This window comes from Microcaecilia unicolor, chromosome 1, assembly GCF_901765095.1.
Source record: "Microcaecilia unicolor chromosome 1, aMicUni1.1, whole genome shotgun sequence".
In the NCBI taxonomy this organism is placed as follows: Eukaryota; Metazoa; Chordata; class Amphibia; order Gymnophiona; family Siphonopidae; genus Microcaecilia; species Microcaecilia unicolor.
This window is the reverse complement of record NC_044031.1, coordinates 19028563-19041214: the sequence shown is the minus strand read 5'-3', so window position 1 is coordinate 19041214 and position 12652 is coordinate 19028563. Positions and strand designations below refer to the sequence as shown.

The window sequence follows — 12652 nt, the reverse complement described above, 5'->3', positions numbered from 1 at the left end:
TTTGTACTGGTACTATTTACAATCTTTTATAACACTTCTGTCTTACATTTCCCAGGAAATTGCCAGACAGAAGGGGGGATAGTTTGGATAGTTCAGAAAATCCCAAGGCCTTGAAAATAACAGACCTGGTCCACAGAAAATACTGTACCCATAAGACCTGAAAGAATCCTGTATACGTTGATCAATTCAGCCAAGCTACAAGACCACAGTTCCTGGGTACACCTCAAGGACAGAACCTGGAATTACTGACTCTTGATTTTACCATTACTATTTTCGGACCCCTAATCAGGAGCATTATCATATACACAGTTGGTCTTATCTTCACTGAAGATACATTACTAATATTGCATTGCTTTCTGTTTATCTCTAAACTAATTGTGTTACGGGAGCTCATAGTATAATACACCTGACTTATTATCGATCTGCTATTGGGTATAGATGCAACTATATTAGCATTAATACTGCTGCTGTTATTGGAATAGACGCCACTATTACAGACCTTATGGCCCGCTTTAGGATCCTGACCATTGAACCCTCAAAACTCAAACCTACTTCCCGTTCCCTGATACCTGGAGTAGATCCCATGAACCCCTTAGTACATGAACCCCTTAGTACCTAAAGCCCCTGAAGAAGCTAAAGTCCCAATTAAAATTCTAAATATCACTGACCTCAGCGAAACTTTTGCCATAGAGACAGGCTACAGTGATCTAAATCTGTGGTTGGATTGGGTACGATATATGTCACTGATTGTTATGTATGCGCTTCTGCTGGCCAAGAACCTTTAGTTGTTCCTTTTCCTTTGAACTTTATTAATGACTATAATGGTGCTATATGCATGTTAAAATTACTCCATGGTACCAAAACTAATGATCAATCTTGTCTATCCCTCAGTTTTTTGTTACCAGAGACACCCAAAGGCAGCCAGAAGGTACCCCCAAGATTCAAGCCACCTATATCAGGAACCAAATTCACAACCTGCATTCGCAGAGAAAAGGTTACAAACCCCTATTTGGTGGGAGATCTATCATCATGCAACACCACTATCACATCTAGTGGTAATCTGGATTTTTCTGATTTCACATGCTCTCGGGCAGATGTGTGGTGGTATTGTGGGAATAAAACACTTTGCACAACCTTGCCCCGTAAATGGCAAGGACAGTGTGCCCTGGTTCAATTGATAATCCCCATTGCTATTGCATCACAACGTGGTGATAAACCCATCCCTAGCCAAACAAAATTCAGGAGAAAGAGAGAAGAAGTCCCAGGTTCATTCGATGAAGCAGTTTACCTGGACGCTATAGGCGTGCCAAGGGGCATACCTGATGAGTATAAGGCCCGCAACCAAATTGCTGCGGGATTAGAGTCTACTTTCTGGTGGGCGACTTAAAAATGTTGACTGGATTAATTATATTTATTATAACCGCAATGCTGATGCTGGACTCTATGACATAGACCGTAACATTAGTGATGAATATGAAAACATGAATGCTGTTGTGTAAGACTGCTGTTAGGATAATATGTAATCCATTACTTCAATACCTTGCCAAAATATATAACTGCTCGTAGTAAGACATAAGACCTACAGGACAAGCTTTTTGCCCTGCAAGAAACATTACATATCAATATATAATTTCTTTTTATTATACGACATATTACTTTTAGGATAAGTTTATTATATGACATGTTTATTTTAGGTTTATTATAAGATGTATTAGTTTTAGGTGCAGCTTACTATAGGACTTATTATGTTTCATTGGTTTTAGGCAATTATTACTTAGTTTATAGGATATGCCATATCTTATTCTTGCTAATCCGGTCCTTTTCCTCAGCAACCACGGGGAATATTGGAAGTTACAATTAATATCAGGTCCAAGTGGGGGGGGGGGGGGTACGGTTTCCAATTGTTTATTTGATACACATTCTGACCACATTGTTCTATGTTCTCTTGGCTTACTTGTATATCTTAGTGCTCTGGAGGTCGTGTGGCCAGGACGGGTAAAGTGAGTGCCTACTTCCCGCTTGCAACCTAAGACAGCATATGACCGGGGTACAAACATACTGCACCTGAAGACAGGTCACAGACCCAGCTGCAGGACTGGATTGTGGTGCGCTTTGGGAAACCTCCCAACACCATCAATCTTACTTATCCCTGTTTGTAAAGCCCTTGCTTACACAGGCCTTCAAGGGGGGATATGATAATAATTAACCTGTTTGGGCCTACTCTGAACCAAAGTCCAGAGGCCTAAAGCTGTTTGCCTGTTCCTAAAATCCTGTCCTTTGACCCAGAAATAAGCTTTGTGACAAGCTGGCTTTTGACTAAGAAGCTAAACTGTTCCAGCCAGAGGCGTAGGACAGAATGTGTACGGGGGAGGGGGCATAAAAATAAAAGGTTGATGGTGAAATGGACTGTGAAGTAAGCAATAAACATTGTTATCGGTATCATGTTGCTTTGGACCACCCTGCTAATCTTAATCAGCTTTAGAAGCAAAGAGGAACATAAAAAAGGCAGGTCTAATTATATACATCCCATAGACTCAATGTTAGGTTTTCCATATATAAGTGACTGTATCTCAGACCTCTGCGGAGATGTACTGTGAGACTGCATCCATATGCACCCATGTACGCTCCCATGAGAAAAGCTTTGTAAACATTACTATTATTGGCTGTCTATTTTCTCTACCTTGGTAAGTGAATACAAATTTCAGTATTTTCTCATATCCGTGTGGCGTGCACTTTCATTCTCCCTAACTACAGGAGTGCATGGAGCACACCTCTGGGTTAGATAAAACCAATAAATAAACAATATATACATATTATACATACAACATCACTGGTCAGGAATTTCAGGCCCTTATCTCATCAGCCAGGAGGCACGTTACAGCGAAAGCCTGAAGTCTCCTTATGACCAGGAACAAGTCTCTGCACGATGCATCCACCCACAGATGAGCCCCAATTTCACCGAAAGAAACTCCCCTTTTTATTAGGCTTAGAACTCATGTTCAGAGCTGAGGAAAATTACAGAATGCGTCTCTGTTTAGGTAAACAAGCCATACTGTGGGAATGTGGTCACATGTTTACAAGTTTAGGTGGCCAGGCTGAACTTCGAAAATAAGCGCCATCCTCCTCTTCACAAGCCAAATTAATTAGAGTGGTGTCTTATCTTCTGCATTCCAACTTATTTTTGTATTTACAAGAAAAGTTACTTTCGGTCAAAGACAGAAGATTTCAGACTTCATTATCGATCAAAGCAGGGTTGAAAAGCAATCCTTTACATCTTCCATTACAAACCCAAAGCACCAAATACACTACCCAGACCCTCCCCATACTCACTCACCTCCCTCCCTCATAACCACACATTTGACCTCTCAACATTCATACATCTGCAGCTTATTGTGAAAAAAAAGGGGGGAGGAGAAAGGGAGGGGAGGGAGGGAAGGGGAGATGGAACACATAGCAGAGAGTAAAGTTAAAACATATCCATATTTAACCAGACTGTTTAAAGTGGAGGAGTGGCCTAGTGGTTAGGGTGTTGGACTTTGGTCCTGGGGAACTGAGGAACTGAGTTCGATTCCCGGCACAGGCAGCTCCTTGTGACTCTGGGCAAGTCACTTAACCCTCCATTGCCTGCCACATAGAGCCTGCCATGAGTGGGAAAGTGTGGGGTACAAATGTAACAAAAAAAAAAAAAGTCCCGCAATTCTATTCAATGTTCCATAAAGCCAAGACACAGAGTGGAAATTTCAAAACGAATGAGAGACTCACACAGGCGGAGGAGTTTTCTTGTTTTTTTTTTGGAGAGACCCTCTGCCACTGTTGAAATTTAACTCTCGTAGCTGAAGCTACCAACACCTTAGGCATCGGGGAATTCATAATGCCCGTTTCCAACAGAACCTTCCATGCCTCTTCCAGACAACGGGGTCTTTATGATCTGCCCTGGATGGTGAAACAGAGAGCAAATGGAAAGGCCCAGTGGTATGAGATTTTTTCTTTGATTAAAATATCCAAAACCGGTTTCATGATGCACCTCTGGGACAGTGTGAAGTGAGACATATCTTGAAAGACAGTGACCCTGGCTTCACTGAACTTCAGGTTACAAACCTGCCGAGCTCTTTGGAGGAGATGTTCTTTGTCAGTGAACTTAGCTAAGGGAACAACAGTGTCTCTGGGCTGATTACCAATTGGCCTCCCCAAAACCCGATGTGCTCTCTCTAGCATAATGGACTCCATGCCACCCATTCTCTCCCAGCAACTGCTCACAGAGAGGATGGATAATGGTGGAAATGTTCTCCGATTCATCCAATTCACGGACACCACAAAATCTTAAATTCTTTCTGCATCTTCAGTTTTCCAAATGGTCAGTTTGTAATGTATGTCATCCAGTTGATCCACAAGCCACGCAAGGCGAGAATCAGACTGAGTTAGCTGCTCAGAATGTTCCACTACACATGCCTCCAGATCTTCCACTCACCCCCTCCCCAGCTCCCTATGATCAACACCAAGGACGTCCATTCTATCCAAATTTCTTTCTTTGTCGTTTTAATTTCCGCCCGACTATCAGACAAACATTGCTGGAGAGATTTAGAGAACAGTCGTTTGGATTGCGAAGCACGGGCACCCGCTACAGAGACTGCCAAGCCAGAGTCTGATGGGGGGGGGGGGGGGCAGGTGACACATGGTGCTGCTAGGCTTTACCAGATTGGTGAACCGAGTGGCATTCTGTGTCCTTGCGCCCCGACGATGGTGATGTCATCTGCATAGAGAACTGGATTGAGGCCTTATTTGGATAGAGATTTAGCCAGTGGTGTCATCATTAGATTGAATAATATAGGTGAGAGCGGTGATCCTTGTGGACTCCTCATTCCACTTTCCAAGGTAGAGATATATCTGAGTTTGATTTGACTTGGCATATTCTGGATGTCAGAAATCCTTTGATCCAGGAGAGTACTTTTCCTGTAATTCCTATCTTGTCGAAGATTCTCAGTAGTATGTGGTGGTCGACCATATTGAATGCGCTTGATAGGTCAAATTGGAGTAGGAGGATGTTTTTACCCCTTGCTATTTCCTGCTTGGATCTGGTCAGGAGTGTGGTTAGTATGGTTTCTGTACTGTGGTGAGGTTTGAAGCCAGATTGAGATTTGTGCAGTATGTTGAAATCAGTGAGATATTCTGTTAGTTGTTTAGCGACTATGCCTTCTTTTAATTTGGTTGTTAGGGGTATGGATGCTATCGGTCTGTAATTCGAGGTATCTTCTGCTTTTTGTTGGTGTCTTTTGGGATGGGAGTTAGTAGTATATTTCCTCTGTCCTGTGGGAATGGGCCTTTTTTGAATAGACAATTAAGGTGGTCTGTGAGTTCTGTGATGTATTGATTACGAGTTTTTTCCACTATATAGTTGGGGCAGATGTCTAGTTGCCAGTGGGTGGAGAAGAATTTTCTGAGTGCGTGAGCTATTATTTCGGTGCTTAGATGAGTGAAGTTATTCCAATACGGGCTGCTGGGTATTCCCTTGGGTTCAGATCTAGTTTGATTATGAAGGTTTCTGGATTAATATTTTGCTGATGCAGATTCTTGCGTAGATTGGTAATTTTTTCATCAAAGTATTTGGCAAGTTTGTCTGCATGTAGGAGGTTTGCATTCGGTGTAGTTACCGTTTTGGTGTTAAGTAAGCTGTTTATTAGTTTGTATAATTTATTTGTGTCTTTGCAATCTGTGCCTATTTTTCTCTGTAGAAGAATCTTTTCGATTGTGTTATTTTCTATTTGTATTTTCTTTGAATGGTTTCTCTCCAACATGCATCATTTGGTGCCGTTTTAGCCTTGAAAGCTGAGAGAAGCTTTTATTACACTCAGCACATATAAATGGTTTCTCTCCAGTATGCATCATTTGGTGAGTTTTTAGGTTTGAAATCTGAGAGAAGCTTTTATTACACTCAGCACATGTAAATGGTTTCTCTCCAGTATGCATCATTTGGTGGGTTTTTAGGTTTGAAAGCTGAGAGAAGCTTTTATTACACTCAGTACATGCAAATGGTTTCTCTCCCGTATGGATCATTTGGTGATTCTTTAGCTTGAAAAGGAAAGAGAAGCTTTTATTACACTCAGCACACAAGAATGGTTTCTCTCCTGTATGAATCATTTGGTGAGTTTTTAGCTTTGAAAGGTGAGTAAAGCTTTTATTACACTGAGTACATGCAAATGGTTTCTCCACTGCATGCATCATTTGGTGACTTTTTAGGTTTGCAAGCTGAGAGAACCTTTTATTACACTCAGCACATATAAATGGTTTCTCCACTGCATGCATCATTTGGTGCCTTTTTAGCCTTGAAACATGAAAGAAGCTTTTATTACACTCAGCACATGTAAATGGTTTCTCTCCAGCATGTATCATTTGGTGACTTATTAGATTTGAAAGATGAGAGAAGCTTTTAGTACACTCAGAACATGTAAATGGTTTCTCTCCAGTATGGATCACTTGGTGACTTTTCAGCCCTGAGAGCTGTCTGAAGCTTTTATTACACTCAGCACATGTAAACGGTTTCTCTCCCGTATGGATCATTTGGTGACGTTTCAGCCCCGAGAGCTGTCTGAAGCTTTTATTACATTCAGCACATATAAACGGTTTCTCTCCTGTATGGATCATCTGGTGTTTCTTTAGCGTCAAACGGTCAGAGTAGCTTTTATTACACTCAGCACATGTAAACGGTTTCTCTCCCGTATGCATCATTTGGTGCCGTTTTAACGCTGAAAGCTGAGGAAAGCTTTTCTTACACTGAGCGCATGCAAATGGTTTCTCTCCCGTATGGATCATTTGGTGACTCTTTAGCGTGAAAAGGTGAGTGAAGCTTTTATTACACTCAGTACATGCAAATGGTTTCTCTCCTGTATGGCTCATTTGGTGCCGTTTTAGCATTGAAATATAACAGAAGCTTTTATTACATTCAGCACATGTAAATGGTTTCTTTCCTGAATGGATCATTTGCTGCATTTTCAGCACTGAGAGCTGCCTGCAGCTTTTAATACACTCAGCACATGTAAATGGTTTGTTCCCTGCATGCATCATTTGGTGCTGTTTCTCAAGGTAAGAAGCCCTGTGATCACTATTAGTACTTTGGAAGGGTCTCTCTGTCTGGTACCCATTGATGTTAGAGACCTCCCTGTAACTTCTCTCACACTTCGTGACTCCATCCAGCGAGTACCCTGCAGTGTCTCTTTTCTCTTCTGATTCCTGGTGATCCTTCTTTGCATTTTTCCTCTTAGGATCCTGGAAAATATTCTCATAGACATTTTCCGATTGTCTTTGGCTTTGTTCTATTTTTACAGAATCTTTATGTTGATTCTTTTCTCTCTTTCTTTCTTGTGGGAGTAGCTGATCTAGAGGATATAAACAAAAGACATTATTGATGTGGTAGAAGATAGGAGCAGTTTCTAAAATGTTACATGTGTAGAATAAGAGAAGGGACAGGTTCTAGGTGTGGCTTTAGAAGTGATATGTTCTTATTTGCAAATGGTTGGATCGTCTCCACCCAGCGCAAGTTTGTAGGAGGATGAGATATAAGAGCCATGAGGAATGGTCTGAATGAGAAGGGGATAATCTATGTTCTCAGGGAGTTTCTTCAACAGTGATGAAGTAACAACCCCAGCTCCAGACTCCTTTGGCAACAGAGCCTTTGTCAGGGCAATTCTGTCGTCACCCTATCCTACAGAAAGAACAGCTTATGAATGGAATATGTTGAGATATGATGTCAATGTTTGTAGTCAACCTGTTAAATGTGTCTGAAAATTATTAAAGAAGAGCAGTTTCTAAAAAAAACGAGATAGAAGATAAAGGGCCTGAGATTCAGCGGCACTTATCCAGGCACATGACTCAGTGAACAGGCGTTATACCCAGATTTTCAGCAATATTCACCCAGATAGTGCCACTGAAAATCTGGAGAGATCGTCTTAGCATGATCTAGATAAAGGGGAGTAAAAGACAAAAATAATTATTATTAATTTAAATTTTGTCTTAACTAGAGCGACTGGTTCATGTTAAGATAATGTGATAATCAATGAAGCTAGACCCACTTTAGGTGATCTTTGTCTGGGCTCCTAGGCAATGGCCTATCAACATCCTGACAGGAATATTGTCCTAGGCCTTATTATTCTACTTGGGAGATGTCTGCTTATTAGGTGCACAATATGGACACAGCTGTCACCCCAATTTCCAAGATGTGAAGTGATGCAGAATTAAACTAACCTGCTTCATACTGGAAATTAAGGATCCTTCAAGACATCTGGAAAACCTAGGTATCCAAAGTCTTCATTTAATCCTTTTACCTTTGGTCTCACATATTTTGTCTTTTTTTTTTATCTGGCATGCCCTTATTTACACAGTTGTAGAATTCAATTCCTCTAGCACAGACTTCACCTTCCTTTTCAGTTAGGAACTGGGAGTGAGAAGCATTCCTGTTTCAAACAGAAGGCTCTAAACAGAAGAGAACTGACAGGGGTAGGAGGGAGGGATGCTATTGTGAATTGCAGAAGGGGCAAAGGGCAGAGAAACTGGACTGCGGGGGGGGGGGGGGGGGGGGGGAGAAAAAGAAAACCTGGACCATTGGTGGGTGGGTGGGTGAGAGAAGAAGAAAAGCTGGATAGGGAGCAAAATGGGGAGAAGGGGAGGGAAGAGAGTGGGATTCTAGATATGAAGAGGGAAACAGAGGGGAGATACTGACAATTGGGGAAGAGGAAAAGAAAATTGAGTGGAGACAGAGAGAGGCGGAAGATGGTGACTATGAGGGCTTGGAGAGGGAGAAAAGAAGAAGTTACACTGTAGGCCGGAAAGGAGAGAAGCTGAACTACTGGGGTAGGGAATAAAGAGGGCACAGGGCGAGGACAGGCTATAAATGATTGGGGGGGGGGGACGGAAGATGTTTGGTTACAACAGTTGTGGACAGAGTAAAGATGGGCTCTAAAGGTGGGGGTAGAGAGAAGGAGAAAGATGAGATACTAAAGCGACAAAGGTGGAGGAAAAGGAAAAGCTGAACATGGTGAAACCATGTGGGAGGTGTTTGTCAAGGAGAAGAGCGAGAGGAGGGTGGTGAGGGTAATAATGTGGTAATGGGGAGGTGACAGAAGGGAATGGAAGACTGGGGCAGGAGTGAGATCAGAAATTGGACAGCTAGGGATGGAGAGGAGATGAAAAGATGACAGGTATGTGAAAAGAAAATAAAGAGAGTAAAATTTGAGTTGACAGAAAGGCAGAAAGAAAGGGAGCAAAGAGCTAAAAGGGAAAGATGGATGTGAGGGAATAGAAGAAGACAGAAGGAGAGAGAAGAAAGGACAAAGACAGCCACTGGAGAAAGTTGGAAGAAGACTGGAAAGAAGAAGAGAAACTCACTGGGACCAACATGACTGGAAAAATAAAATGCTCAGGTGGGAAAAAAGTGTTTCTTTCTGAATTTATGAACTGGAACATGTTAGTTTTGGGATATGTGAACTACAAAGGTGTCTTGAGGGTCCTCTAAAAGAATTATTTGTTGTTACATCAATAGTATTTTAACTTGGCCTAGCACACTAGTCTTTCTGATTCACAGTTTTTTGCAGTCTAGTAGATGGGAATTTTGGTTTTACAATATCATACTGATAGTTTGGGGAAATATGCATCACTGATATCTTTGTATTCTGCTCAATACAAGAGTAAATTAAATTGTTTTTATTTTTCCAGGGTTGAGTTCTGAGTTTGCCAGGCACAATACAAATAACCCCTCCCTTGACATAATGAAGGAACTTGCTGTGTTTTGCCTGTGACTGAGGTGTGATATGCTGTCTACATGTACTTTGTGTAGAGATCTATAGAAATCCCACTTGTTCTGCTTGACCAGTGGTAGGTGTATTGGTGTTCTAAGGCCCAGTGTAACATTTGTAATGTTTCCTATTGAAAAGTACGGTTCTTGCTGTTTGAATCTAAGGAATTAATGTTACTGTTTTATGTCTGGTTTGCGACGTGTATGTTGAGTTGGAATTTATTCAGGTTTTGTATTTCATAATGTAATTGGTGGTGGAGAGATTTATGTTGCTGTTGGTCAGATGACAAGAGTATCAGAATATTTTTTTTGTACGGTGACTTACGAGAAGAAAGAAATGCCCTACCTGTTGTTGGGGTAGGTTGGATTTTTGTGGCTACAGAGCATGTTTACATTAAACTCATAAGAACTGCTATACTGTGTCAGACCAAAGGTCTGTGGAAATTTCTGCTCTCCTCTGCTCCCACCCAGCTACTCCTTCATGCCATCCAGCTGCCAGATTTTCAGAGAACAACACTATGGTATCAAATGTGTAAATGTTGAAAAAAACGCAGAGTAGTCCAAGATTTTGTTGATAATGTTGCAAAATTTGTACTACTGTGGGTGATATTTTTAAACATAATTTGAAAATTTAGATATTTAACAAATATTATGTACATACTAGGAGTAAGTTGGCTTCTGGCCCTGACCCCATCCCTAGTTCCACTTACTTTTTGCCTACAAATTAGGCCCCGAGTATAACTAACTCTGCACTTGTACTTTGTTTCTTGTCATTATGTTATTCCATCTCTGGTCACTGTGGAGATTTGGCCACAAGTCTCTGCAGTCCAGACCCTTCATGCCCCCTCCCTGTCCAAGGGAGGTAAGAGACTGCTATGAGTATCTTCTACCTGTAACCAGAAGCTGTGTAGCTGTTTACTCTGCTGGCATCATATTAAAGGTATTGAGGCAGGTTGTGGGATACAGCCTCTGTTCTCCCTTACCCTGAACAGGTAGAACTTCTGAAAATGCTGTAGTGTTGACAGTGAGTTTAAGTCTCCCTCTCAACATTTTAAAATCTCTCTGCAGATGGATAAGAACATCCATTCAGAATACTTACTTTATTCTTGAGTTCACCAATAATTTGATCTGTATTCTTGCTAGTTGAGAATCCTGGGAGGCATTTAACCCTTTTTTTGTCCATTTAACTGAGTTTCCAAGTTAATGCCTCTAATAACGGAATCGCCAATGAGTAACAATTGTCTGTTCTGTAGAGATCTGACATTGCCTGAGGGTTTTTTGGTACATTGGGGGCGGGGGGTAATTCTCAATGAAATGCTCCTGCCTAACTGCTATAGTATTTATTTGTTACGTTTGTATCCCACATTTTCCCACCTATTTGTAGGCTCAATGTGGCTTACATATTCTATAAACTGTCCATATAAGGGACTAGGCACGCCCCTAAACTACCCAATCCTCTCCCAGGTCCACACCCCACTGCAGTTGCCCGCTATGGATTTTGCAAACTCAGGGGCTGAAGAAAAGCTTGTGGTCGAGCCACGTATGGATGTCTGAGCGAACAGATTCTATTTCAAGTAAATACTGAGGAATGCAGCAAGTTAATCAAATGCAAATTTTATACTTAGAAAACCTGAAGCAAATGATAGACCCCCTTCTACAAAGAATTAGGTTGTTGGAGACATGTTATTTTTCTTTTGTTGGATACCTTTCTTGTACAATTGTGCTTTGTTAACATTGTACTTCTAAAATCAAAATAAAAAGAGAGGGTTATGTAGTTTGAATATGGATGAAGATCTTGAATTGGAAACTGATGAATGATGCTTATTTGTGCAAAAAAGTATGTTTAATTGCAAAGAAATGGATCTTGATATAATTGATACAATCCAAACTGTAATCCGCTTTAAATGCCTGTAATTTGCACCTAGAACTGTACTAACAACTCTGTCTACTCCCCTTGGTCCAAGTATCTGAACAACTAGCCCTAAGAGTCCTACTCAGCTTGTTCCAGTCTGTCCGTTCCATCTTGTCCAAATCCGTCTGTTATGGCCCCTATACACATTCTCTTCCTTGCACTGTCCCTTTCTAACCTTGTCCCCCTCCCCCTACTGCTGCCTACCACAGGAACTCACTACCCATCCATGTCCTCTCTCATCCTGCTCACTACTGCAATACCCTACCCACCCCTGTCCCCCACCACCTCACCATCTCTCCTGTCCTCCTCCTCCTTCCTAGCTCTCAACCAACAACACCTCCTTCCTACCATTAACCCTTCCCCATTCCTCCTAAGCGCATCCCATATTCGTCGTCTTCGTCGCCCTACCTCCCCCACCCTCCTACACACTCTCCTGCTCCTTCTCCTGCTATCCGCGGGAGACATCAATCCCAACACAGGTCCCCCATACCTGTCCTCGTCTTACCTATGCAATCAATTCCACGATGTCTCCAATCTCATCTCCATTCCCCTCCTCCCCCCCTCCTCCCCCCTCTTCCCTCCCCTTCTCGTGTGCCCTGTGGAACGCCCGCTCGGTCTGCAACAAACTTTCCTTCACCCATGATCTCTTCATCTCCCGTTCCCTTCAACTGCTCGCCTTAACTGAAACCTGGCTCACCCCCGACGACTCTGCCTCAATCGCGGCCCTATGCCATGGAGGTTATCGTTTCTCCCACTCTCCCCGCCCAGTTGGCCGCGGAGGAGGCGTCGGGTTACTACTTTCTCCCTCTTGCAGCTTTCAACCCCTCCTTCTACCGCAGTCTCACTGCTTCTCATCCTTTGAAGTTCACTCCATCTGTCTATTCTACCCGCTGCCACTCAGAGTTGCTGTCATTTACCGCCCCTACTACTAGTACTACTACTACTACTATTTAGCATTT

General features: G+C 42.1%; 2 protein-coding genes across 3 annotated transcripts in view; one reads left to right on the top strand and one right to left on the bottom strand.

Annotated features, from left to right (window-relative positions):
• LOC115459803 (zinc finger protein 271-like) overlaps nucleotides 1-12652 on the top strand; it is a 258826-nt gene that overhangs the window by 103382 nt on the left and 142792 nt on the right. The window lies entirely within an intron of this gene.
• LOC115463476 (gastrula zinc finger protein XlCGF26.1-like) overlaps nucleotides 5132-12652 on the bottom strand; it is a 53529-nt gene continuing 46008 nt past the window's right edge. For both annotated transcript variants that reach the window (XM_030194018.1, XM_030194026.1), the window contains one exon: nucleotides 5132-7370. In XM_030194018.1, the coding sequence (XP_030049878.1) occupies nucleotides 5749-7370 (1622 nt within the window). In that variant the 3' untranslated portion in view covers nucleotides 5132-5748. The remainder of the gene's footprint in view (nucleotides 7371-12652) is intronic.